Source organism: Saxophila tyrrhenica, assembly GCF_035928015.1.
Source record: "Saxophila tyrrhenica strain CCFEE 5935 chromosome Unknown scaffold_8, whole genome shotgun sequence".
NCBI lineage: Eukaryota > Fungi > Ascomycota > Dothideomycetes > Mycosphaerellales > Extremaceae > Saxophila > Saxophila tyrrhenica.
The window spans coordinates 734,049-760,812 of NW_027041740.1; the positions used below are offsets into that span (position 1 = coordinate 734,049).

Consider the following 26,764-nt stretch of genomic DNA (forward strand, 5'->3'; position numbering starts at 1 on the left):
AAGGCCATCACACCTTGAGAAGCTTCGCGGCGTAGTCGACAATCAGCTGTTCGGTTGGGAAGCTCATCTCCTCGAGCTTCTGCGCGTACGGCGTGGGCACCTCGGCGCCGGTGATGCGAACTGGTGGCGCGTCGAGGTAGTCGAACGCGTATTCGCAGGTCAATGCGATGATTTCTGCGCCGACGCCGAAGCTTGGGAAGCCCGACTCCACCGCCATCATCAGACCAGTCTTCTTGACTGACTTGACAATCGCTTCCACATCCATGGGCTTGACCGATCTCAGGTTGATGACTTCTGCCTCCACGCCGTATTTGCTCTTGAGCTGTTCTGCAGCAACCAAGCATTGTCCGACGGGGCGGGATAGCGTGACCAGGGTGATGTCCTTTCCAGGGCGCTCAATCTTGGCTTTGCCAAACTACATCCATCGTTAGCTTTGCTGCTGGATCGCTCACCCATGGGATTCTACTCACAGGAATGACAAAGTCATCGCTTTGCGCCTCTTCGCTCATCTGGAAGGGAAGACCGTACAGTAGCTCGTTCTCCAGAACGACCACAGGATTGGGGTCTCGTATCGCAGCCTTGAGCAAGCCCTTCGCATCCTCCGACGAGTACGGCGTGACCACCTTCAACCCTGGAACCGATCCGTACCACGCGCTGTAGTCTTGCGAATGCTGTGCTGCCACACCCGCGGCGAATCCGTTTGGTCCTCGGAACGTGATATTGCAGGGTTGTATTCCACCCGACATGTAATGTGTCTTCGCCGCGGAGTTGATGATCTGGTCGATGGCTTGCATGGCGAAGTTGAAGGTCATGAACTCGCAGACGGGGTGGAGGCCAGCGAGCGCAGCGCCGACTGTGAGACCGGCGAAACCGGACTCGGTGATGGGGCTGTCTATCACCCGCTTCTCGCCAAAGCGGTCTAATAAGCCTTTTGTCACCTTGTATCTGTCTCACTGGTCAGTATCTCCATCGGCATTCCACTACTCTCGCGCGCAACTGGAGAATTAAATACTCACGCGCCATTGTACTGTGCAACCTCCTCACCCAGCACGAACACCTTCGAGTTCTTCTCCATCTCCTCCGCCATAGCCTCGTTCAAGGCATCTCTCACCGTCACCTCCTTGCTCCCACTTGCATACGTCCTCCATCGTGATATCGCCGGCGCCGAGACTTTCTGGAAGCTAGATCGGGGGAGGGTCGAGGGGGAGGAGCGGAGGAGTTGCGCAGCGGGACGAAGGAGTCGTGTGGCCACCATGGCTGAAGTCTCAATGGCGCAGGGGTCGATGTAGGGGAGGTAGTAATGGCAGAGGCGTCGCGGAGGTGTAGAGGTGGTCGGGATGCTGGTGCCGTTGAATCTCGAAGCTGTTGAGCTTCAGCTGCGGCTAGACCCGGGACCAGCCGGGATACTTTATTTTAGGACTATTCGAACCTCACTCACTTTTATGAGACGACTTCCTTTCATTATGATCATCGAGATTCATGGCAGTCTATCACATCATGTGCTATCATACAACAGTGTCCGGACTGAGGTTACGGGGCCTCACAGAAACGCGCACCACCCAATGTACATCCGAGTCAAGTTCCACGGACTCGTTGCCTCCCTGATCAATGCATCAACGTATCCTTCCACTCCAAGCGGGACCGTCTCACCGCGCAGCAGACCCTTCAGTTTGCCATTCACACTGTCCAGGATCTCCGGCGGTGTCTCAGGCACGCCATCATGTGACTTCTTGTTCTTCTTCTTGTCCACAAAATCAGTCGTGGGGTCGTACAAGAACGTCTCGAGTATCGTCATCAGCGTGTCCTTGCTCTGCCTGAGCAAGCGAAGGGTGAGCTCGCTGGACTTGCGGAATGGCCCTTCGTATCCATAAGGTCCCATTGCGTCCACCATGTTGTGCGTCAGCCGGAAAGGCACCACCTCTGGCTTCTCGAACGTCAGGCCTTTGTCGAAAAGACAGTTGAAGTCCACATGGAACACGCCGCCGGTGCTTTCCTCAAGCAGGATATTCTCGCCATGTCGATCACCAAGACCAAGAACGTGACCCACGATAGACATGACAGCTGCGGTGCGTGTATATCGCAAGCGAGCGGCGAACCATGCATCAGGTTCAGGGTACACTTCTGTGAACCACTCGTGCAGCACGGCAGGGAAGGTCGGAAGGACTTTGTCGAGAAATATGTGCGCGTTCTGCACGTCGGTAGAGGCATCGTCGAGCATTCTGCGAAGGTCGGGATAGTTAGGCCGCACGCCTTTGCGAGAGTAGATGCCCAATAGTATGTCTCTCATCGGCTTGATCCCTTCCACCCACTCAATGATGCCAGACTCCTCACTCAGTGGTGTGACGGCGTACGTCTTGATGTACAGCCTACGCTTGCTGCTCTCCGCGTCGCGCTTCAGAGCACGGTTGATGATGCCGTTGAACTCCATGAGTCGTTGATCTTTCCTCAAATCGTCCTTCGGCTTGCACAAGAGTCCATACTGCTTGCCGTCCGAGCCACGGACGGTCAGCTTGCGAGGACGCTGGAGAGAGCTCAGCACCAGCACCTGATCAGCAAACGAGCTTATCGTAATCTTATCCTGAACAAATGCTCTGTGCTTCCGAATGGTCTCAGAGGTAGCACCGCCAGGAAGGGTGGCTGCCAAAGTTGTCTCGATTGGGACCACGAGCGGATTCGGTGCTAGCTTATGATTGAAGCCCAGGTCTTTTCCTAGACTCACGCCCGTCACGCGCGGTTCGATATGAGCTTCGCAAGCCTGCAGCAGCCCATCTGAGAGCTTCTGACCCTGGGTGATGAACAAGCGCAAGTCAATGCCGGAAACTTCTGCCTTTGCAGATGCTTTCCGTTCTTTGAGGCGGCTGATGATCTCCATGCCACGGTCGACTCTTGGTTGATCGGATGCCTTGATGACTGCAAGCAGACTCCAGAGCGCCTGACTTGGGTGACTCGCCACAATTCGAGTGAGAATGTTGCAAAGCTGCTTCCAGACTTCCGGGTTGGAGTGAGTAATCCTCGAAATCATTTGCGGCATTGCCTGGTAGAAGACAAATGGCGGCACTCGGTCGAAGTACTTCTGCAGCTGTCTTGTGGCTTGGCTCGAAGCTTTCATGCGTTGTTCGGCAACGCTTCGATCCTCGCCGCGGATGGTCTTGGTCGCATCGAGGCCCAGGTCGAGCCAAAGCGTCAGGACTTTCGGTATAGTTTCGTGCCAATACTTGTTGCCGAAGGGGACTGAGCGCAGCAGGTTCTCAATGACCAGCCTAGTAAGCTCGCCACTCCTACACCTGAGAGTCTGCTTCTCTCTGGGCACCGGCTTCTCAGCTTCAAGAAGCTTCTGGTAGTGTTTGCCCAGGTAGTAATGACCCTTTTCCCATCGTTGGAAGTGCCTAGCCGCGAACTGGTACTTGTCGGTCATGTCTTTCGCCTGACTCTGGCCCAGTGCGTCAAGCCATTTGGCAAGCAACAAGCTCGCTTTGGCAGAGAGCATGTCCTGCTTTGCGCCGTTTACGTTGGAGCTTACACCCGGCTCACCGACAGTGTTACTTGACTCGAAAACACCGGATGCAATGGAGGACTCCAGTGCCTGTATGGCATGTCGTTGATGCCCATCACGCCACAGAAGGCGCGCCTCCTCCAGCTTGGCTGTCTGATCTCCATACTCGTTGGCCCTGAGAACAGCATTGAAGGCTTGCTGTGTGTTTTTTGATTGCCTCGCCAGCTTAGCAGATGTCAGCCATGCAGGCCCAAGATCGCCTGTATTGAACTGGTCGGGTAAGCATTGCATGACCAGTCTGCGGATGCCCAATACGTCCTGTTTGTCCGCAACATAGGATCCGAGCACCGCTAGTCGCCTCTCCAGAATATGAGTGATGGACTCCTTGTTGATGTCGTGGTCACTGCTGAGAGCCTCAATCTCATATAAGACGTGCAGCTTCTTCAGATCATCGTGGGCTGTGTTGATAGAACTCGTGTTCGCCAAAGTGAAACCCTGTGTGACATGCGTCCGCAGTTGCTTGATGGTCTCATTCGGAGTTTTGTCGTTGGTGCCGGACAGAGAGCATAAAAGCTTACCGACGCCGACATTGAAGTCTGTCACTGAGTCCGCCGTCTCGGAGGCCAGCCGTGTCTTCATGCCCTCCAGATCGCACGTCATCCACTGCGCCTCGACACTGACCGGCAGCAACCTCTCTTTGGCCAATTTGAGGTCCCCCGCAGATGCATGGGCAGCAACGAAGCTGTCCACATATCTCAGCAATGGACCGTATTGGCCTTTCACTCGCAGGCAGCGCAGAAGACTGTCCTCCAAGTCGATGTTGCCGGGCTGTTCTGCAAGCTCAGACTCATACCAAGCTTGAGCAGCCGTCCATCTGCCCGACTTCTCATGCTGCATAGCTTGCTGCTCCTCGCTTAGGAAAGGCAGATGAGCTGAGATTCCCTCTAGACCGTCAGGCTCGTCGATCTGAGCATAGATGTCGTGAAGCCTGTTGTAGAGTGCTTCGTCGTCTGATGCCTTCTGCGGAGGCCGGTCTGAAGGTATGATAGGTCGCTTTTGTCTGATGTACTGTTCCCAATGGAAGAGCGCTCGAGCAAATGACCCACACAAAACAGCTTGACTCGCGATGACCTCCGCGGGTATTGAGGCCACAAATTTCTCGACGATGTCGATCTGCGCCATGTCCTTTGCTTCGTCGAAATCGCTTGGTGAATGGCCAGTCCTGTATGCTGCGGAGCGCGTTTCACCGAGCTGCTTCTTCTTTTCCTGCAGCCATGTTGACATGTAATCGAGTACGTTGAAAACACTCTCGCTGCAAAGTTTGACGTTCTCTTGCTGCGCGGTATCCGTAGGTTGAGCACTGAGAACAGCTCTTATCTCGTCAGACATGTCGTTCACCTCTGCGACGGTACCTCCCAGCACTATATTGAGCATAGCATATGGCAGCAAGAAGCCTGCGATGGCTAGGTCATGCCCACGGATGACCCGCGCAAGAAGTGGAAACACCATCTGGGCGTTGTCGCCTTTCGCCTTCCACATCAAATCGAACACCAAGGAACGCAGCCAGTGCGTATGGCCCTGGTCTGCGGAGAAACCGGGATATGATCGATTGGGAGGAGAGGCATCGGCATTGCTGCGGACCACATAGCGCGACTTGACGAAAGGCGTGAGAGTGATCCGCACGTGCTCTGGCATATTGGCCCATTTCTGGTGTGCAGAGGGAGCTTGAGAAGCTCTTGGCCTGAGCACGCTGTTGTCGTTGAAGTTGCAGAATCGCAGCAGCTCCTGGATCACGTACGCAAGGAAACCCTGGGCACGAGCATTGCTGACAGACTTGAATGCTTTGACAAGGACGTCTTCGAGCAAGACCATTACCCAGTCGGTTGTCTCATCAGCTTTGTCGAAGTTCGATAGCACCAGCGCCTTCCTCTTCTTGCGTGTTGCGTCGATTCGATTTGGATCCACACAGCCGATGATGCCGAGGGCCTTTCCCACAAGATTGGCTGCTTCCAGTGAGTCCGCAGAGTACTTCGTTCCAACATCAAATAAAGATCGGAGTAGGTCAGAAAGAACAGTGGTAGGTTGCTCGCTGACGGCCGCCTCGAGGATAAAGTCCTGATTCTGCTCGAGAAAGACGACCAATTCCTTCAGCGCATGCAACACCACGATACCGCTCTCATCTTGGAGTCGCTTTGCAAACACCCTGCAGTGGACCTCGACACCCTCATGTGACTTCAGTCTCTCAATCTCCGCACCAAGTTTCGACAGCAGCGGTATGTCCTTAAGAGATGGCAGGGTCATCACACAGTCTTGAACAACCTGGTTGTGACTCTTGATCATATCGCTGAGCTTCGCGTTTGTGCTGTGTTGTAGCTGAGGCGATAAGCTCTGCCAGTGGCGCAAGATTAGGGCAAATGTTTGGTCCAGTACAAAAGCTATGTCTTCGCCATTGAGGACTGACACAAGATCCAGCCAGACACCGAACGCAGCTTCGCAAAGGTCCTTCTGCTCCATCGCTGACTGGAGAGCAGCACGAATCTGAGGCAACGCAATGTTTGCATGCTGTTTCACCATTGCGAGCATCTCCCCAATAGCCTTGATGCACCGTATCTTCTCCTGCACCGGATAGAAGCCCTGGGCGTTCTCCAGAACCTCGGAGAAATACGTCATGATGCCCAAGATATGGTTGTCGAAGAACTCCATCACGGTTTTGGAGGCCTTCGAATGTGCTCTGGTCTGGCCTGGGCGTCGCTCGGCGATGTTGGCAAACACCTGGAATGTCTGATGGGCCCTTGACTTTGTCCCATCAACTTGGTCGCCGATGTATCTGAGCAGGAAGCATGCGACAAGAGTAGCATCTAGCTTGACGAGGCTCGGGAGATCTGGAAAGTCGGGAGAGACGCTGGAAAGGCATGCCGAAGCAGCCTCCTCAATATCAGAGCCAGATTGGGCAAGCAGAACGGCCAGTGTTGCGGCCAGATTCGTCCGTGGCTTCATGCAGAGGTCAACGATGGTAGTGCCGCTGCCACGTGCAGCCGCTATCCGGGCGAGGATATTGGTCTTCTTTGTTAGCACGAGGCTAGGAATAGTATCCTGCTGCGTCTGCACCAGCCACTGGTTCAGATCCACGCCTAAAAGATCACACAACTGTTGAGCTTTCTGTGGCCGTGACTGTAAATCATGGGCCACCGAGACTGCAATCGAGCTCCAGAACGGCTTGAACATCTCTTCAGCAGACTGCTTCCTGGAAATGGCAAGTTTTTCAAGTTCAGCAAAGGCCAGCCCACAGATGAGTGGATTCGAATGGCCCAGGTAATCCACCAAACGTAGCAGCGCCAGGTTCAATTCTGTGTCGCCACAGGTGAGTGCGACATGACCCCATGCAACAATCAGCGTATCATGCTCACAAGCAATGTCTCGGTCACTCAGCGCTCGCAAGAACTCGAGCGCAGCTCGTCGATTTGAACTTCTCAGCTCCTCAGGTAGATCGGCCCGAAGGAATGCCACAAGCGTTTGCCCAGCAGCATAGCGAAGTTCACGAAGTGAGCTGCGTAGTGAATGCAGGCACGCCTGGCCAACAGTCGACTTTGTGAGGTCAAGATAGATCGGATCTTGCGCTTGAGCGATACAGGCTTTGACGGCCAACATGGAAAGTATCCGGACCTGTTTACTCTGCTGTGTGTCTGGTTGCTCAATCAGGATGGCGACTGCTTCAAGAGCCGCTTTCGTTTTGACAACGGCCATCTCTGCAAGACCTTGCCATACTAGACATTTTTCATCCTCCGAAAGCTGAAGATAGACCGCTGGAGACGTCTGGGCGAGCGTTGCTGGGTCAGGCGACTCAGTGCTAGTCAGCAAGGCCACTGTGTGGCTCGCAGCCATCGAGTTCCCATCTCTGTGCGCTGTATCGATTTTTCGCCGCTTCCGTCGGCGTGGTCCGTCGCAGCCAGTCTGCTGAACAACACTGAGCTGTCTGAAATCGTCCAAGAGCTCGGTGTCTGTCATCACGTTATCTTGTCTCAAAGCATCCTCCAACGCCAGGATGCGCTCTGGCCTGTTGGACCGGTCGAGGAGTCTGCACATTACCGTTGTGATGGCAATTCTGAGGTCTTCATGTAGCTTGTCGAACGACTCCTGCTCAGCAAGAGACGTGAGTGAGGTTAGAAAAGCATCCCGAACCAGGCCGCTGTCACTCCTGAGCATCTTGACTAAGCTCTTCGCCATTGACTGTTGTGTTGAATGCGTTATAGCTATTTTTGAAACATCCTCTATTAGAGCTGATACCAAAGTGGTGCTGGAAGAGACGTTCAGAAGATCCTGCACGGTGGAGTGGTATTGCTTGGAATCTTCCAGCTTCTTGCCAAGTCGAGGTAGCAGTCTTTCGAGTTTGTCGTGCGTTTCATGCTTCCACGCCAGAGGCAATTCTTTGACGGTGGAGACCTTGTTAGCTAATACGAAGGCGGAAGAAGCATGGGACACTGTCGCCTGGCAACCATGCGGCAAGGCAATCTCCCTTTCAGACTGTGGCCACAGCTTTGCGACAATCTTCGCAGGTGGAAGCTTGACCACGACGTCTGGCGCTGTTGCCGTCATAGCCTCCAAGCACGATGCCGCCTCGTCCACGGATTCCTGCAATGCCTCTTGAACCAAACGCACGTATTGCCAGAGATCGATCGAGGCTTTCAGTACCGCAAATATCGAGTTGAGCAATCGAACAATCGGAAGGCTGTCACAGCTCGGCCGCCCGCAGACAGCAAAGAGTCGAGCCAGCAGCGACAGTAGAAGTTGAGGTCCATCTTCAGTGGATAATGCAAAGAGAACTTCCGGTTGCCGCCGTATCGTCGTTTCAATGACTGTAATACTGTCCGTAGCCTGTGAGATCAACGCCTCCCAATCTGCGAACGGGTTGCCATCGACGAGAGGGGCAAGTCCAGCTTCGGCCACCACCGAGATGAGCTTGACGTTGACTCCGACGTCTGTCTCTGGAGTGGCTCCGGGGTTGTTCAGAAGCTCATGAAGGAGTTGAGCAAAGGTCGCCTTCTCACCGTTCGCTTGTGGCGCAGATGACCTGGTCTGGTTCTGGACGATCTGCGCTGCTAGAGTTGAAGGCGGAGGCATGTGACCGTTCGCTGTTGCAGCGAAGGTAGGCGCTGTGCGGCGAGCCATGGCCCAGTCTCATCTTCGTCTGTGTTGTGTTCAGTCTGGTTGACTTCAACGTCGTCCCGCCGTTCTTGACGCAGAGAATGTGCTGAGCGCCTGCCGGCGCCCAGAAGAAAAATGGAGTGCTTCGCGCCGAGTCACTCACGTGACGGGTGGGCCGACGATTGATGTAGTGCGTTTTAAAACAAAAGGTGAAGTCAAGAAACGCGGTCAAACGCGGGCCCACGTGATGCCAAGCCGCCTCCGAAGCTTGTCTCGAAACAACTATGAGCTGGATGGGATGGACATCATTAGGAACCATCTGCCCAGGAACAGTGCCTACAGAACAGCAAATTGCCAGCCATGCCAGTATTCCAAGCAAAAAAGTTCCGCCCATCCTCCTATAACTCCACCATCCCAGCCCGCTATCGAGCAGCACTGGCCAAACACCCTTTTGCCCTCTTCGGCCTACCTTTCATCGCAACCATGGTTCTCGGGTCATTCTTCCTCACACCAGCAACGGCATTACGATATGAGCGACATGACCGAAAAGTCAAACAACTCTCCAAAGACGAGGAATTGGGCATCGGCAAGGAGAAGCGGAAGATTGACATGAGGGAGGAGTACTACAAGCTGGCGGCGAAGGATCTGGACAACTGGGAGCAGAAGCGGGTGAAGCGACTACCTGGAGAGCCTGATGGTGTGCTGTGAGCAGATGATTTTGGCTTCACAGCTTTCTCAGACGAGAGACAATGCAAACATGGAAGCGTACGAGCGGTGGAAAGGTCATGTCATCTTGAAATTCAGTGCAAAGATCTCGGCTCGTCAGCTAGGATCCTAAAGGCCGGCCAGGAATGACTCCTACGATCGAGCGCCCTCAACTTTAACGGCGTCATTGCGTCTACAGCATGCAATCATCGTTGGACGAGCTGTTCAGCACAATTCCCGCTCCTCAGACGGGGGACACCGGCTCCTTTGTCCCCGGTCAACCTCGTGGAGCAGACGTAGGCGGCAACCTTAGCCCACTCAGGCTACCGTTTGAAGCCGGCTGGATAGGCTCCGCTGGCGTACGATGGCCGTCCATGACCGGGCTCCCAGGCATCGGCGTGTGGTCTTGCGGCACGTTCCCCTGCAATGCTGGACTTCCCGGCATAGGTGTCCTGCTCCCCTTCGGTCTCCCACTCAGCGTATCGACGATGTCAATCAAATTCATCCAGAACTCCTCCTTGGGCCGACGGTCCTTCCAGTCAGTCTCTTCGCGCTCGATGCGTTCCATTGGACTGAACTTGACGCGCGAACCACGAACACCGATGATTGCGGCAGACATCGGGTCGTCTGCTATCTCCTGGTGACTCTTTCCAGCAAAGGATTCCAGATGCTGCAGGGACCTCACACCGAAACGGACAGAGCGGACGCGATCCATAGGGCTGGGTATACCACCTTGCTGTACGTGTCCCGGTACTGCGAACTTGGAATCGAACCGCCCACCGCTCTCGTGCTTGATGATGTCCGAGATGATCTCCGTCGTGAAGACTTTGCTGGCTTTCTCGTTCCGGAGTATGATCTTGCCGCTTCGGGCATGGCCAACATCTTTCGCGAATTGCTCCTTGAGAAACTTGATGTCCTCTACGAGCATGTTGAGATGGATACCTTCTTCCGGGGTGTAAACGGCCAGGGCACCGATCGAAAGGCCAGCGATGGTAGCGATGTACCCTGACGCACCACCCTGCGTTTCCACCACAAAGACACGCCTTCTGGACGCCGAAGCAGACTGTCGGATCGCATCGCAATAATCGATGAGAGCATTGAGACAGGTATCCGAGCCGATGGAGTACTCCGTGCCGGGGACATTGTTCGAGATGGTTGCCGGAAGCACGACCATCGGAATCTTGAACGCATCGTACTGCTCTCGTGCCTTGCGAAGCTCCGATACGGCGGTGAAGGCCTCGAACCCTCCGACGACGAACAAGGCATCGATGTTGTACTTGTCGAAGCAATAAGCGGTGGTCTTCATATCTTCGGAGGGCAAGCCTCGATTGGTACCAATCTCCGAGCCGCCTCTGGATGCCCACTGCTCCGCGTCAAGCCAGTTAATGTCACGCACGGAACCGAGCGGCTTGTCGTTGTGATGGCGGCAGAGGCCAGGGAAGCCATTGTGGAGCGCTACTGGTGTGTGACCTTTGGTAAGGCAGTACGCAACCGCAGCGCGCGTAGCTGCGTTCATGCCTCCAGCTGGCGCGCCGACGTGGATGATGCCGACACGCAATCTCTTCTCTGTTGGTAGAAGCATATCTGATTTATCAGTTGCGGTCGTGATGTTGAACGCTTGCCAGTATTCCTCAAACTCGGCGTCTCTACCCTTCATAGCAGCATCGAAATCACAGGCTTCAATGTCTTTGGCCACTTGCTGTGTCATTTGAATCGCTTTTATCAAGTCCTTGCGCACGATCTTGTTCTCGACAATGCAGATCACTGGTGATGGTGTCTCTGGTGTCGCCTCGAGAACTGCCTTGACCGCCTCGACGCCCTGCAGTGTCGACAGCATCCGATCATAAGCGCAAGGTGGCCCACCTCGCTGGACATGTCCCAGAGTAGTGATTCGGGTATCCAGGCCGACCTTATTCGACAGTAGATCCTTCACCATCTTCGGGTTGATGTGATTCAGCTTGCGATCATGAGCGCCTTCTGCGACAATGACAATAGTCTTGCGCTTGCCCATGTCCCGATGCCTCCTCACAATAGTGCACATCTCCTCCTCCCAATTCTCGGTCGGTGGGTTTTCAGGGAGGAAGATAAAGTCCGCTCCACAGCTCACACCAGCCATCAGCGCCAACCAGCCGCAATGTCTTCCCATAACCTCAACTACGAAAGCCCGTTGGTGCGAAAAGGCGGTGGCGTCGATGTAGTCGATCGACTGGCATATCCGTGTCAGCGAGCTATAGCACCCGATCGTCGCATCCGTGCTGCTCAAATCGTTGTCAATCGAGCCAACCAATCCCACAATGTTCAAGTGCATGTGCGGCGCGACATCTTCCTTCGACCTCAAGCCCTTCGTGACCAGCTCCTCCATGAGACTCGGCCACTCGTCCCTGAACTTGTCCGCACCTGTCAGTGACCCATCACCACCACATATCACCAGCGCATCAATCCCCTTCTCAATCATGTTGTTCGCGGCCTGCAATCTCCCCGGCCGCTCCCTGAACTCAGCACATCTTGCCGTACCGATCAGCGTGCCTCCTTCAGACAACCAGCCTCTCACGTCTTCCCAGCCCATCTCTTTGATCATGTCTCCTCCCTTCACTAGCCCGTCGTAGCCCTCGTAGACCGCGAATGCCATGCACCCCGATGCGATCGTCTGCCTCACCACTGCTCGTACTGTGCCGCTCATGCCTGGTGAATCGCCTCCAGAAGTCATGACTGCTATTCTCTTCTTGCCATCCGGCATGGCCGGTGGTTGGAGGTTGATTTGCGCCATGGTGGGTGTGTGAACTTGTCAGATTCCAGGTGACCCAGTGAAGGCGAGGGGTTGGGGCAGGCGGTATGACGGGAGCACCGGAAGCTGACTAGGTTCTGGAGGACTACAAGGCCTCTCTCGTCTTGTTCGGCGGTCAGCACCACAAGCTTGTCTTTGGGTCGCAGTCGGTGAGAGCAACGACGTAATGTTGGAGGATGTGGTATAGTCGGGAAGAAGCCCTCATGAAGACTGGACAGATCAGGTATTGCTTTTCAGGTTTGCTTCTGGACTTTTATGTAGTATATCAGTGTTATCACCGAGTCACGAGCAGAAAAAAAGCATGTGAAAGTTGTTGATCGTGGAGCTTCTGACCTGGAAGAGCTTCCATTCACTGCAGGGATGCCGGGCGATCAGCGGTCTAGCGCCGTTGACCCCACGTGCTGCCAAGCGGTAGCATGTGATCGAGCTGAAGGCATTGATACATAATGCAGCTGAAAATGTGAGGACATGCGCATTGAGTGCGATTCATCTTATGACTAGATCATCTACCCTTCCTAGGTCCAAGCAGCTCAGCAGCCGCCTCAGCAAAGCTTTCCTGTGATTGCTCCCCTCCCAACGTCCAGAAGAATTTCTTCTTCAGCGATTGCAGCGTCAGAGTCTTGCTTTCACTATCCAAGGCGACCCATATAGCTTCACTTTTCTCACCCGCCGCTGTGTCCTTTACCAAGAGTGCTTCGGTCTCCTCGAATACCCAGTGCTTGTCAGTCACAGCAAGTAGTCCTCTGGCTAGATTTGAGGCCACCTTTGCATCAGCAGCGCCGATGAGCCCTTCATGATCATCGAAGTGATGCTTGTCCGCATCTGACGAGGCAAGCGTAATGGCTGATCCGAAGCTGCTGTTGTTCGCCAAGGACGTCTCAATGGTCGAGGTCATGCTCTCGTCTCCTCCTTCGCAATTCTTCACTGTTAGTTGAACGTGAGATGTCCAAGTTTGCATTAGCATCGAGATGAGGCTTTCCGTGGTCGACGACTGAGCGTCTTGTGGGAGTTCGAAGCGAGCATGTTGCGTTTCAAGTTCGCACTTGGCCGTCTTTACTATGCTTGCCACCAGGTCGAGGTACGCGTTGAGGCGTTCCACAGTCCGGTGATGCATAACCAGCGACAGCAACGGTCGTAAGATCGGTAGTAACGGCTTGCTGTCGTTTCGCTTGTCTGACATGGGCGGCGGCACTCCAGACCTCTTCTTCAGACGATCTCGATGTGCTTGACTCAGCAGCAACCTTGCAGCCAGTACTGTCATCTGCGCTAGCCTATCTTGCGGACTCGAAGGATCGTACTGAATGTCGGGAGCCTCGTCTAACGCAATCAGGTCCATTGAAATGTCGAAGCTGTCGTCGAGTTCTGCTTGCCTGTTGAAGTGGATTTCCGACCCGGACATGTGCACACCAAGCGACGTGAGAGTGCGGCTTTCCCGGAGCATCTCATGGTAAAGCTCTTCGTCGTACAAACTGTCTCTAGCGTAGCGAATGCGCGCCGCGAGAGTGGTATCATCGGCGTCAGGACTATCGGGCAATTTCGACGTGCCAACAATCCTGCTCCCCTTCCGCATAACAACACGTAGACTCTTCGGCTTGCTTCCGACACCCCGTTCCAGCGTGATCTTGCCGTCAGAAGTCGAGATTAGCGCAGCCATGCCTCTCCTTGAAAACTCGGGCGAGCTTTCGCTGAAGCCAAATCGCACTGCAAGTCTGTTCGGCTGTCCTGGTATCCGACAGACGTTCCAGCCCTCTTCTGATATCGAAAGCACTTGGTTCCAGTACTCGGTCTCTTTCTGAACGTTGTCCCGGAGTCGATTCGCAGCTCCCAGCAAATTGTCTGCGCTCTGTTGGAGCCCCTCCATCTTGACCTCGGTAGCCAGTAACTCATCTTGAGCCTCCCGAGCCTTGTCTGCGGGCATCCGTTGCCAGAGATCGGTTCCCAGCGTTCCCATAGGAACAGCTTGCTTCAAGAATGGCGACATGGTCGACGCGCCCTGCTTCGGTACGTCTTTGGACACCAAAAGCGACACAAAGTCCAGTGCCATCAGGATCTCCTGCTCTGCCGCCCTCACTTTCCCAAGCATCTCGTACTTTGCCTTGTACAGCTCTTCGCGCGTGGTTGGCCGGACTCCGTCGCTGCTCACTGCTCCTGCCTCCACCTCTTTCTCTTCTTCTTCTTCTTCTTCTTCATCATCGTCCTCGCTCTCACTGAGCTCAAGCGCACCGTCGGTGGCTAGCTCTTCCTGCAAAGTAGCCTCTGAGATGTCGCGAAAGTGACCACGCTCGAAATTGGCGCGTGCGAGGATGTCCATGAGCGCGCCGTCCTCGCCGCCGGTACGCGCCCATGGTTGGATGGAGAGAGATTCTGCGGCCGTAGAGGCCATCTTCGCTCCGTGTATCCGTGTTCATAGCATGTTGTTGAACGATTGCAAGTGATGCCTTGAAGGTCACTCGAATCGTAGCGCCGGACGATGCCGAAGCGGCCCGCCACCACGTGGACACCCCTGTCTTGCCTGCATGTGATCGTGGTTTGCTACAAACATCACTTGTCCTTGGTCAATGCCGCTATGTAGCACAGTACTCAGTCAATGGCCTGAAGGCCAACACTTATAAGTGCCCAGTATGACAACAAGATATCGGGTCGAATGTAAGCATTACCCTTACCCTCACGCACCACATAACGATGTCACGCTCACACCGCCTAGATGCACTCAAGACCCACCGGCGAGATCAGTTCATCGAATGGATTAAAGGACTCCTCGCAGTACCCTTCGTACTGCTCTCACAACCTACAGCGATCCATGGAAATGACAAGTCCAGCGTCGACGCCATGGCGCACAACGCGCACAAGCGCTACTCAGAGATCATGGGAGATGTTGAGGGATTGATTCTCGACCATATACAGCAGCAGAGGGCCGACCCTAGAATCCCGTCAAAACTGAAGCTACTTGTACCTTCCGTTGGAACCTTCTTCACTGCATTGCCACTTCGAGATGCCTTCGCCTTCCAGGATGAGCGGCGATACATCAGCTCAAGGCGCTTCGTGGCGCCATCCTTCAACGACATCCGCTTGATTCTCAACACAGCGCAGGCGATGTCGCTGGTCAGAAATGGCAGACTGGAACTCGTGACCTTCGACGGAGATTTAACACTCTACGACGACGGCGATGTACTGCGACCAGACAATCCTTGTATCTCCAGGATCCTGAATCTACTGCACGGTGGGACCAGGATAGCTATTGTCACAGCGGCTGGGTACACCGAAGCGGAGAAGTATTACGAACGGCTGTATGGGCTACTGGACGCAGTCGCTGCAAGCGACAATAAGGACGAATTCGGGCACAAGCTCGTGGTAATGGGTGGAGAAGCGAATTTCATGTTCGCCTACTCCTCACAAGCACCTCACAAACTCGAGTCCATTCCAGCAAAAGACTGGCAGCTACCGGAAATGCGGGCCTGGACAGAAGAGAACGTGAAAGCGCTACTCGATGTTGCAGAAGCTGCCTTGGAAGACGCCGTGGCGTGCATGAGGTTGCCGGTCAAGGTGCTGCGGAAGGAACGAGCAGTCGGCATCTATCCAGAAAAAGGCGTCAGGTTGAGCCGAGAGCAGCTTGAGGAGACTGTGCTGGTAGTGCAGCGTGTGCTCGAGATGTCTGATGCTGGGAAGAGAATTCCTTTCTGTGCTTTCAATGGCGGGAACGATGTGAGAAGTCTGCCGCTGGAGTTTGTCTGCCTCAGCTGACCAAAATCCCAGATCTTCGTTGACATTGGTGACAAATCACTGGGAGTGATGGCTTGCCAAAGGTTCTTGGGCGGCATTGATGGCAGTAGAACGCTGCACGTCGGCGACCAGTTTTTGAGCGCAGGAGCCAATGATTTCAAGGTATGTCTCCGTAGTTCGGCCGCATTTGAGTCGACGTCGCTGATGAAGCACCCAGGCCCGCCTCGCTTGCACCACAGCCTGGATAGCCAGCCCGGCGGAGACTGTGCAGCTCCTCGATGAGATAGCCCATCTGACAGCAAGCAATTAAGCGTTCCGCTTCCACCTTCATGCTTCCGACCAGCCTTGCTCGAATAGCCTGGCCTTGCGGTTGTGGGCTTATGTATTAGTCTGCTTTGCGGGCTTGGTTCCCTGCGCTTTCCTCATGGGACCCCAGTTCTCCCTTGGATTCTCTTGATACCTCACCAGCCGCTTGCCAGGCTTGTCTCTACCAAGCTTCTCGTCAAACACAACTTTGAGCCTTTTCACGTCTGAAGGATTCGTTGGGCGATGAGGAGGCGTCTGCCCGCCACTGTCCTTGTCTTCTGTGACAATGTCTGGCGTGCCCTCCGCCGTGCCGTTGCCATGTGCTTCAGGTTTGGCCTTCTCATTCCCAGTACTGATACTACGGTCGTCGTCGGATTTGCGCATAGCCTGCAAAATCTTCCAGCCAGGGTGCACCTCCTGCAGAGCCCCTTCTTTGACCGGTGATTTCTGCCTTGCCCACTCTCGGAAGACTTCCCAGATCACCGCCCACGGCGCATCAGTCTTAATACTGCCAGGTTTGCAGTGACTCCGCGTGACTTTATACCCAGCATGCCTAAGAGCGCCCTTGATCAGCGCCTCAGCAGGCGCCTGCGCTTTAATCACCTTGCACAACGCGGAGGGGATGAAGAAGAACGGATGTCGATCGATGAGTTCTGGCGCCATTCTTGGAATGATCTCCCTCTCACCAGTCTTCGTATTCACATTCCTGAAGTCCATGGTTTCGGGATTAACGACCATCTCGTCCAGTGCGGTGTCGAGCATGCCTTCGATGCGTGGCTTCGTCTTGTACACCTCCGCATCCGCGCCTTTCAGATCATCCAATATTTTCTCAATGAATGCTGGATTGTGGAGTGGACCACCCCACATCGGTCCCGCGAGATGCATCTTCGATCCGCAGTGCTCGCAAGTCGAGTCTGCAATAGGCGCTTGTGCGATGGTGTACTTCCAATTTGTATTGCTGTCCTTGTGCTTTACGTGACGACCGATGAACTGCGTCGTCCACGCTCCGCACCCGTGGTCGCAGTCGTAGACGAACATGGTCTTGCCTGCTAGAAATTTGACATCGAGTGGGCTCTTCCGGACGCGAACGAAGACTCGGGCGTAGAAGTCGATGCTGAGAGAAAGGAGAGGCTCGATCGCGAGGCCGTACTTTGAGGCAGTGGTTGCGATGGAGGACAAAATCAACCGCAGCCCGCCTTCGTGGGAATGGATGCCTTTGATGGGCATGCCACCGTAGAGAGAGAAGGTCTTTTCAGAGTATCCGCAAGAAGCGAAAACCCCGGAATCCGTGCAGGTCACACAGAGCAGTCCGCCGTCTTCCAGGGCTTGTAGCGCAGCGTCGATGAATGGTGCCGCGGTTCCGTAGGGATCCAGATCGACGACATCATATCTGCCATTGATGTGTTTAGGTCCGTGGCTTTCTGGTGGTGGATAGGCGACGCTGTACATGTGTCCCAGTGCGTCGCTAGTTGTCGTTGTAATCATCGAGTCCAGCTTGTTGTGCTCTACGTTGAGGTTGATGCTTTTCGTGGCCTTCTTCTCTCTATCATTTGCTACAACCGCGGTTGCATCAGGGATCTCGGTCGCATAGCGCAGCGCCCGTAGACCTGTTGCTGAAAGCGCATCTAAGATCCGGAACCTGGGCTTCCAGGGCTGCTTGCTCTGGCCTTGGGCGGCGTCTCCGTTCTGGTTTGGATCGTTGGTGGGTGTCCCAGTCTGTGCGGCTCCTTCTGAAGCTTGTGCTTCACTTGGGAGGACACCATTGGCCTCCTGGGCAGCCTCTGCCCGCGCCTGATCGCCCTCCACTGTTGCATCTTCCTGCCGTGTCTTCCCACTTGTGTGCTCGACCTGTACATCGTCACCCTCCTGGCCAGCAGCCGTCTCTCTTGACCCGTCCTCGGACCTGCTCACTTTGGTCGGATTCCCATCTTCCTCAGCATGCGCCCCTTCAACTGCAGCCCTCTTGCGCTTATTGTCTTTCTTCCGCTTCGTCTTCCCACCCTGCGCCTCATGCCTCTCCCTCTTCCTCTTACATGAATCCTCCGCAAAGGCCTTGATTGCAAGAACACTCAAGTCGCGATTGAACTGCTGAATAGGGTTGTAGAAGACATCCTGGGCTTGCGAGCCGTCACCTGTCGTTCTTCGGGTCAGTCTTGCGCCAACTCCTGCGGCATGATAGAGTCACTGAACGTGCTCACCTGCCTTGGACTTCGGGTCTACTGATGTGCGCGCCTTAGGAGGTACGAGGATGAATGCCTTGCCCTCTCGTACGGTAGTGTAGACTTTTCCATCGTGCTCTACCGTCTGTCCTGCCTTTGGCTCGGCTGCTATCGCAACAGGTTGGTCTTCTGTAGTCATCGTTCGTCGAATGAAAGGGCTTTGAGGACCGTGGTTGAAGGACTCATTGAGCAACAGCGTATATGTCGCAGGTCTTCGTGCGCAATGTGAACTACTATTGAATGGTCGTAACAGTCGTGTGAACATCCGGCTTCCGTTGGTGAGGACTTGCAAAGCTGTCGTGGATACTTGACTGATGTGGTCGAGGTCAGTCCACGAGGTCAATATCTCGAAGTTTACGTAAGCATCACAAGTCAGAACCACCTCACTATCACACTACAACCTGAAGGCAAAACATCTTCACCATCGCAGACGACGAATTGAAGACAATTGCTTATTGAAGAATCTCAATCCATGATGTCTTATCATTACTATTGCTCTTCTAATATGTACAGATTGTCGTTATGCATTTCGCTGTGCCTATGCACATTCAGCACCCTCCCATCATTCTTCGCCACCTTGGATAGTTCTATCGTACAACGACTGACACACCCCTCTAACCAGCCTGGTAGATGCCCAGCGCCGAGATGTGCGGATTCATCATCGACAGGTTGAATGGCGTGAGGTAAAGATCAGTGTCAGTCAAAGCAATGAACATGGTGCCATTAACAATCTCCTTGCTCTCGTACACCTCACCAGCGGGCTGATAGGTATAGCCCGAGTTCGGACCAGTGACGGTGAGAGGGGTGTATGTCAAGTTCAGCTGAGCGACCCAAGCGACGTACGCAGGCTCGCCGGCAACACCACCTGCTGCGGTGACGTAGCTCATGTTGGGGCCCACAGGCTGACCTGGAGTGTCCCACTCAAGGCGGACCTGCTTGCCGGCGAACGACAGCGGCTCCGAGCGGTTGTGCGAAATGGCGCCGCGGCACGAGTAGCCAGTCTCGTCGGTGTACAAGCAGCTCTCGTTCTTGGGGATGTCGGTGATGGCTGGGTCGGAGGTGCGGTTGCCAACGCGCTCCCAGTCGGCAGTGTCGTTGGGAGAGATGCGGTTGATGTTCGCTTGGTTCGCCACGTGCAGGGCTGGGAAGTTCTGCCATGCGAGACGAGTAGTGCCCTCGGGACAAGAGCTGATGTATGGGGCAAGGAAAGTCCAGGCCCACGACTGCGGAATGCCAGTCTCAAACCAGACGGGCATTGGGTGAAGACCGGACATCTGGCGGAAGATCATCTCCTGCCTAGCCTCGGTGGCGATAGACTGTGCGAGCAGCTGGCCAACCTCGCGAGAGTCGAGGTGGTTAATGAAACCCCACACACCGGACTCGCCGTACCTGGTCAGAATCTGCTGGAAGTCCACGAACTCGCGCACGTTGGTGAAGGGGTAGTTGTAAGTGCACTGTGGGGCGGCAGTCTCGCCGAGCATGTTGGACAGAAGGGTGGCGTGACCCTCCTCTTGCTGTGCCATGAATTGGATCATCGACCTATCCTCTGGAGTTAGGCCGGCCGCGATGAAGTCCTCATCCGAGAAAAGGGCAACACCGTTGTTGAAGCTGTCCAGCTCGATCCACTCCTGGTAAAGTCCCAGCATGATGGACTCATAGTCGAAGTCGCTGTTGACCATGTAGCGCGGCTCGGTGCCGTTGGTGCCGAGGCCGCCGTATGGAGTGTAGGGGATCGGCTGCTGGTGCTGCAGCTCACCGTCGGTGTTGTAGTAGGTCGCAGTTGGATTTGGTGGCAACGCTGGGATGGTGGCGTTGGCTGGGTTGTTCGACACTGCGCCAGTGGTCGTGGGTGTCCCCTTGTACGGGCCATGCGAGGTTGGACCAGTCAAGTCCGAGCCATCGGATCGCAAGGTGTCTGCAGCACCTGGCTGTCCTGGCGATGGCGCTTCGGTCTGGATCGCGGAGATCTGCGAGTCTGTTGTGAAGCTGGAGACCAAGTTCGACAATGGGGTTGGCGAGTAGTCGGCGAACGGGGCATTGGCGTTCGTGTAGCCAGAGACATAGCCAGCCTGGCTCACGGCCGCGGCGGAGGCGCTGCCAGCAGGAGCTGCTAACGATGATGATGCTGAGGCATAGCCTGAGGCGTATCCCGAAGGGGCCTGAGGCGCTGGTGCAGCTGCCACCAGGCCGGTGAGGAGCGTCGAAGCGAAGGTCGTTTTGGTGTACATTTTGACAGCTCTCTGCAGATTGATGCGGACAAGTAAGGAAGCACGAGGGAAGGAGACGCAGAAGGACTATTTGAACGGACAACGACGGCAAACCTGAACCTTAGCGTGCCGGTGTCGCGGTGGCTGCATCATCGACAGATGTGGTTGTCTTTGCAGAATGCGTGGTTGTGATCTCATAGAGACCCGAAAGACCTACCGGCTCAGGTACCGGAAGCACCAGTGCAAGGCATAACAGGCGTTTTTGCTTGCCGAGAACTAAGCACAGAGCATCGAGAGAGCCTCTTCGCTGCCCGATTTCTGCTTTGGTGGCGATGGTGGTGGAAACACTGCAGAATGCGGCTCTTGCGGCGCTTGCAAGGATGATATGGAGTCGAGTGCGATCCCGGTGAACATCATCGTCAGGAGGAGCGATTGGACGGTCAAGCGCGAGAAGCGGAGTAAATCTTCATAGGACGTGAACCAAATCGTCAGATCTTCACTGCAACATCGGATCTGCATCGAGAGGTGGAGCCATGGAAATATCGAGGTCATGATGAAGTAAAATTTCCAAAGCTTCAATTCCACGGAAGCCGAGGTCTTCCAGCATCGAACTCTCGCCAGTTTGGCCATCTCGAACAGCTTTTCGATGAGACCGCTCGTAACATTGAAGTCTCACGGTACGGTATTCTTTCTCTGCACCCAACACTTGCATTATTCATCCGACAAAGACATCCATCCCTCGCGGGTCATCTGGCGATGTGGCGCCAAACAATCGCCCACCAACGTCATCTGTAGCACCGAAGATATCTGACCCCAGTCGCTGTGATGCAACGATTCCGTACACGATATACGATTGCATGGGAGTAATCTCCGACGACCTCTCGGACCGATGCTGCATGGTAGATGCCGGTATACCGCGATGTCGCGTCGCTTCCCTTCCGCCGACAACACCCATGTGCACTGGTTCTGCCATTCCCGGACAGTGAAGAACAAGCAGCACTAGAAGAGCTTAAGGACCGTATCAAGCCTTCGCCATCTTGAAACCCACAATGTTCTCACATTCCCAGCAAACTCACATCGGCACTAGGCGCCTGACGCTCAATCAATTCCGCCATTACCTTGCCTGTTCCGAGGGAGTGACTGATGCCCCACGGTCCATGACCAGCCGCAATAAACACACCACCGTCCGCACCAGGCTTCGTCTCGATGCCATGGCCTAGGTCTTCGTCGGCGATCCTGCTCAGAATCGGAGCACCGTGTGGTGTGACCGGACGGAAGCAGAGGCCCTCTCTCACGACTTCCAAGTCTGAGACGTCCGTTCCGTCCTGGCCGAGTAGCCGCTGCGCAACCTTCTTCAGCTCCTCGATGCTGGCTTGATCGATCTTCGCGTCCGTGGCCGAGTCCGGTAGCCGCAAGCTTGGGTCGTTGAGGCCGGCGATGTATATTTCTCCACCTATTCTGCTGAAAATCTCGGGGCTGAAGCCGGAACTCATGGTCGTGAAGACAGCATCGCAGCCATCGCTTTCATGTTCCTTCGACCACCTCGGGCTCTTGACTGTCAAGCTATGGCCAGCTAATTGAGAAACAGGGATTTGCAGAGAAGAGCTAGGGAACAACTGCTGGAATACCGAAGGCGTCCATGCTCCCGCTGTGATGAGCAGACGAGTGCACGGGATCTTGAACTGTGCGCCAGATTGGTGTTCGACGCGGACAGCGGACAAGTTGCCATCGTGGTCTGTGGAGACTCGAAGCGCCTTGGCTGGGTTGTGCAGCCGCACGCCTTTCAGTATGCTTTCGCGGAGCAGAAATTGGGAGAGTCTCGGCGGGTCGCTGTACAGTTATCAGTACCCATCGCAAGCGATGGTCCGTAGGAAAAGCAATACTCACACTTGCGCAACACCACCATGTTCACTCAGCGTTTCCACTCGATCGCCCTCTCTGCGCGTAAGCCACGCAGGTCCCGTTTTGTCTCCCGCGTACTCATGTGTCGCTGCAGCCCGCGCCCGACTGTCACCTCCCATGCTCTGTGGACCCTCCATCATGCTCGTGCCGGTGCTCGGACTGTATCCCCACTTGTCGCGGCCATTGTGCTGCGCAGCGAGCTCTGAGTGTAGTCGGAACGAGAGCTCGCCGAGCCCGGCTGTGGCAGGACCAAACCAGTCTGGCGCAACAAAACCTGCTGCCTTTCCAGATGCTGAGGTGAAGAGTTCGGGCGAGGATTCGATGAGGTGGATTGTATCTGGTCGTGTGTTCCCGGACTTCGCCAGGTAGTATGCTGTCGCGCATCCCATGATGCCAGCTCCGATTATGACCGTACTTTGACTGTCGACAGAGTCTACGAAGACTGAAAACATTCGCGACGCATCAGGCATGCCATCGGTTGCCATTTTTGCAAGTGTGAGGGGATTGTTTGAGAAGGCTGAACGCGCAAAAGCGTATGAAAGAAGACGAAAAGAGCGACTGGAGAAAACCAAGGATATTCTGTACATGTACTTACTCGGCGCAATTTCGGAAGTGGTGTCTTGATTGCAGGTGTTGTCAACATCGCCACGAGGCCCGCGAGCCGTTTGCATGCGGGGTACAGCAGTTCAGTGGGGCAGCGCTTCACATGAGCACGCTAGACGCGGCTTGGAAGCACACCTTCGGTTCAAAATTGTGCGTTTGAAGCCACTCAGCTATCATGGCGACGAGCCGCGTGGTCCTTCTTACCGGGGCCTCTAGGGGAGTCGGCTTGGCTATTGCGCATTTCCTGCTTAGCCGATCCCACAAGCTTGTTGTAGTAGCACGAACCGAGCAGCCTCTTCGCGAGCTCGAGAAGCAATACAAGGACCAAGTCGCAGTGCTCGCCGGAGACCTAAGCGACCTGTCACTCGGAGCAGCAGCCGTCAACCTTGCGCAGGAGCGCTGGCAGCGATTAGACGGCCTGATCATCAACCATGGCGTTCTTGACCCGGTGAAGCGACTTGCGGATTGCTCGACGGAGGAATGGCGAGCCGCATATGATATCAACTTTTTCTCGGCCGTCGCAATGACCAAGGCAGCACTCCAGCCACTCCGCGAGTCGCACGGCCGAATCATCTTTACATCCTCGGGCGCGGCATCAAATGCATACCCAACCTGGGGTGCTTATGGTTCCGCAAAGGCCGCAATGAACCATCTCGCCATGACCATTGCCAACGAGGAGAAGGACATCATAGCAATCGCGGTTCGACCTGGGACAGTGGATACGGAGATGCAGCGTGACATTCGAGAGAAGCACAGCACGGCGATGGATGCAAGCGATGCGAAGAAGTTTGCGGAGCTGAAATCTTCAGGCAGTCTGCTAAAGCCTGAGCAGCCCGGTCATGTGATGGCAAGGCTGGTGCTCGATGCTCCAAAAGAGCTCAGCGGCAAGTTCGTGCAGTGGAATGGGGAGGAGCTGAAGGCGTTTCAGGAGTGAAGGAGGCAAGATGGGCGAAGGATCTGTAGACACTGTGCTTAGCTAGAGTCATGGAGGCAACGTTGACGGAAGCATAGACGCGGGAGACACAATCAGTTGAAAGATGAAAAGCATACATTTTGTTCAGCAATGGAGGGTATCCTCAGGTTTAGCATGGAATGTGGTGTTGCATCATGTGTGAAGAAAGAGATGAAGAGGAGACTTACTCATGGTGACGGCGGAGCACGCTGGCATGGACCAAACCTGGGCTCAAATGTGTTAGCGAGCGGACTTCACCCACGGGCGCGAGGAAGGTAGGAATTAGGCAGTGAATCAGGTAATCGAACCAAAGATTGTTCGTCATTGAAGAACTTGGTATTTGATAGTACTCTTGTTTGCTCATCATCTAGGGAAAGAATGTCTTGCTCGTCTACATACCTCAGTCAGACGTCCCGTGCCAGTCGTACGGTCAAGCAAGCCTCAAGACCGTCGGGCGCCAGCGTAAGTGAACATCACAAGTATGAGCGCGCGCGACTACCGCTATCACTCAGTACCAGATGGCGACCGGAGATACCTATACTTGTGCACGTTAGCGTGTGGCCAGCGGAATGCACAGGACGTGAAGAGTGAGCGTGTGAGATATCTTTCAGCCAGCGGTTTGGCGCCGCGAGTCAATCATCATGTAAGCTTCCTTGAAGCTTAAGATAGGGGCGACAACTTGTCATCATAGAATGTGGAAAATGAGAAGGGTGATGTACATACCTGGTCGTTGCTCGTGATGAAGATGTTGTGAAGGAAGATGAGGAACCGCAATCTGCAAAATGGTTCTTGCTAGCGCGAGATTGGCCTTGGCATCCCCGAGCCTCACCGCAAGGCCACATCCTGTGAAGACAGTGATATATCAACGAAGCCGATTGTACCTGGCTTGAGACCTGCACAGTTACCAGAATCTTCCTATCGATCCCGACAGCAGGTCCGCATTTCGACAGGAAATCTACCAGCTTTGAGAAAACGAGACCATGTCGGACAAGGAGTTCGGAGGCAAGTGCATCCCCGCCAACCTCAGCTCGACCTCACCTCGACCCGACCAGATCCCATGGAACATATACGGCGTTGCAAATGATCGGCGAGGTTGCTGACACTCAATCACCAGGCAATGAGGACCTCTCGCTACCCAAAGGTACGATCTCAGAGTTTCCAAATCACTGCTGGGAACAGAAAGACAACGCGCGAACGCGCGACCTGAGTCGCAGAGAGGCTTTTGCAGGACGAGGCTAATGGCATACGAACAGCAACGGTGCAGAAGATCATAAACGAGGTGCTCGCGGCGAACCCGCAGGGTATGGGGGATGTCCAGACACAGAACATGGCATTCGCGAAGGAAGCAAGAGATCTGCTCATAGAGTGCTGCGTGGAGTTTATCACGATGCTGTCATCTGAGGCCAACGACATTGCGGAGAAGGATGCGAAGAAGACAATAGCTTGCGAGCATATCACAAAAGCGTTGCAGGATCTTGGTTTTGGAGACTACGTGCCGGAGCTGCTGGCGGTTGCGGATACTTTCAAGACTTCACAAGTGGTGCGTACCCAACGTGTTGCCCTCCACCAGAATGTCACTAAAGTGCGCGCGGCAGCATCGCGAGAAAAAGCAATCCAAGATCGAACAAAGTGGCATGACGAACGAAGAGCTCATACGAGCTCAGGAGGAACTATTCAAGTCTGCCGGGGAGAAGTACAATGCCGCTTCTCCAACAGAGGGATGAGCGTGCCATGTGCCGCCCGGAAGAACCGTAACGAATTTGATGAGGGGAATGGACCAACAGCACATCAGCGAGGCGTTGCAGCGGAGATGAAAGATACCCCCAGTAATGACGTTCTGGAAACGATGCTTGCTATGAAACGAGAGACAATATTTGATGTGAGTGTGTTCTCGTCCAGATGTACAATGCCATGTACTTTTGAACATCATGACTTTGAAGGATCCATGCTCCCCACTATCCGTTTCAACTAACAATTCTCACTCAGCTCGAACTCAGTGCTGACGTCCGGTCTCTGGCTCTGCAGCTCTCGGTGGCTCTACCTGTATGGTTGCCGCCACCACCGCTACAGCGCACATTGAGCGCGAAGCAATCTCCCCGCCTCCTTCAACCTCACTTCATCCCCTGGCAGCCGACTCGACCCCTCGATCGAACGGTCATTTGTTCTTCCGCACCCTATCGTCACCGGCTGGACTTCGGCACGCTGAGCTGAATATTTTAATACCATTATTAAAAAAGCCAAGACTTGATGCGGTCCAACATGTCCCCGGCTTGAGCGGAAAGTCCACATGTTTTATCCTGGCGGGAGTTGGTTGACTAGTCACACCACCCAAAGGGAGTTGGTGGTTGTCCCACAGCGCATCTTCCTGCTTCCCACCACACCTTTGCGGGGGTCGAAGTAGGAATCTCTGTGCTATGGTTGCCACAGCGCAATGCGTCTACGAGCTTCGCACCACACCTTTGTGGTGACCGAAGTACGAGTCTCTGCGCTCTGGTTGTACACGACCTCAGTTGGCCTACGGGTCATGTTTCGGGGGATTGAGGACTCAAACGAAACCTCTGTGACGAATAAGTAGCACAGGAGGGTTTGATGAGGAGCTTTAACCCGATCGCGTGGGAAGTCCTTCAGGACCACACACATGTCGAGGTGATTTGGTCTTTCGGAAGCTCGTTTCGACGCTGAAGGGGATCAGATCACTGATCGTATGATTACCACTGAACTAGGGGTTCC

General features: G+C 54.6%; 10 protein-coding genes across 10 annotated transcripts; 4 read left to right on the forward strand and 6 right to left on the reverse strand.

Annotated features, from left to right (window-relative positions):
* Positions 1-7: 7 nt before the first annotated feature.
* Positions 8-8,659, reverse strand: MEC1 (serine/threonine-protein kinase M1; the record flags this gene model as incomplete). Its single annotated transcript, XM_064802858.1, has 4 exons — positions 8-415; positions 471-945; positions 1,017-1,362; positions 1,651-8,659. 4 exons carry the CDS (start codon positions 8,657-8,659, stop codon positions 8-10), a joined length of 8,238 nt encoding a protein of 2,745 aa, XP_064658983.1.
* Positions 8,660-8,995: 336 nt separating this feature from the next.
* COX16 (Cytochrome oxidase assembly) lies at positions 8,996-9,473 on the forward strand (the record flags this gene model as incomplete). The annotated part of the gene is made up of 2 exons (XM_064802859.1): positions 8,996-9,304; positions 9,366-9,473. 2 exons carry the CDS (start codon positions 8,996-8,998, stop codon positions 9,471-9,473), a joined length of 417 nt encoding a protein of 138 aa, XP_064658984.1.
* Positions 9,474-9,617: 144 nt separating this feature from the next.
* On the reverse strand, positions 9,618-12,107 carry PFK1 (6-phosphofructokinase, alpha subunit; the record flags this gene model as incomplete). The annotated part of the gene is made up of 1 exon (XM_064802860.1): positions 9,618-12,107. The coding sequence occupies one exon, from the start codon at positions 12,105-12,107 to the stop codon at positions 9,618-9,620; it is 2,490 nt and encodes an 829-aa protein (XP_064658985.1).
* Positions 12,108-12,627: 520 nt separating this feature from the next.
* On the reverse strand, positions 12,628-14,508 carry SRB4 (RNA polymerase II mediator complex subunit; the record flags this gene model as incomplete). The annotated part of the gene is made up of 1 exon (XM_064802861.1): positions 12,628-14,508. One exon carries the CDS (start codon positions 14,506-14,508, stop codon positions 12,628-12,630), a length of 1,881 nt encoding a protein of 626 aa, XP_064658986.1.
* Positions 14,509-14,807: 299 nt separating this feature from the next.
* On the forward strand, positions 14,808-16,155 carry ISN1 (IMP 5'-nucleotidase; the record flags this gene model as incomplete). The annotated part of the gene is made up of 3 exons (XM_064802862.1): positions 14,808-15,827; positions 15,879-16,007; positions 16,063-16,155. The coding sequence occupies 3 exons, from the start codon at positions 14,808-14,810 to the stop codon at positions 16,153-16,155; spliced, it is 1,242 nt and encodes a 413-aa protein (XP_064658987.1).
* Positions 16,156-16,223: 68 nt separating this feature from the next.
* Positions 16,224-18,509, reverse strand: TRM1 (RNA methyltransferase tRNA(m5U54)methyltransferase; the record flags this gene model as incomplete). Its single annotated transcript, XM_064802863.1, has 2 exons — positions 16,224-18,283; positions 18,350-18,509. 2 exons carry the CDS (start codon positions 18,507-18,509, stop codon positions 16,224-16,226), a joined length of 2,220 nt encoding a protein of 739 aa, XP_064658988.1.
* A 475-nt stretch (positions 18,510-18,984) lies between these two features.
* On the reverse strand, positions 18,985-20,598 carry LTR77_005620 (uncharacterized protein; the record flags this gene model as incomplete). The annotated part of the gene is made up of 1 exon (XM_064802864.1): positions 18,985-20,598. The coding sequence occupies one exon, from the start codon at positions 20,596-20,598 to the stop codon at positions 18,985-18,987; it is 1,614 nt and encodes a 537-aa protein (XP_064658989.1).
* A 1,034-nt stretch (positions 20,599-21,632) lies between these two features.
* LTR77_005621 (uncharacterized protein) lies at positions 21,633-22,964 on the reverse strand (the record flags this gene model as incomplete). The annotated part of the gene is made up of 2 exons (XM_064802865.1): positions 21,633-22,407; positions 22,465-22,964. 2 exons carry the CDS (start codon positions 22,962-22,964, stop codon positions 21,633-21,635), a joined length of 1,275 nt encoding a protein of 424 aa, XP_064658990.1.
* A 221-nt stretch (positions 22,965-23,185) lies between these two features.
* Positions 23,186-24,016, forward strand: LTR77_005622 (uncharacterized protein; the record flags this gene model as incomplete). The annotated part of the gene is given in 2 exon segments (XM_064802866.1): positions 23,186-23,232; positions 23,245-24,016. 2 exon segments carry the CDS (start codon positions 23,186-23,188, stop codon positions 24,014-24,016), a joined length of 819 nt encoding a protein of 272 aa, XP_064658991.1.
* A 1,345-nt stretch (positions 24,017-25,361) lies between these two features.
* Positions 25,362-25,758, forward strand: NCB2 (negative cofactor 2 transcription regulator complex subunit ncb2; the record flags this gene model as incomplete). The annotated part of the gene is made up of 2 exons (XM_064802867.1): positions 25,362-25,574; positions 25,630-25,758. The coding sequence occupies 2 exons, from the start codon at positions 25,362-25,364 to the stop codon at positions 25,756-25,758; spliced, it is 342 nt and encodes a 113-aa protein (XP_064658992.1).
* Positions 25,759-26,764: the final 1,006 nt, after the last annotated feature.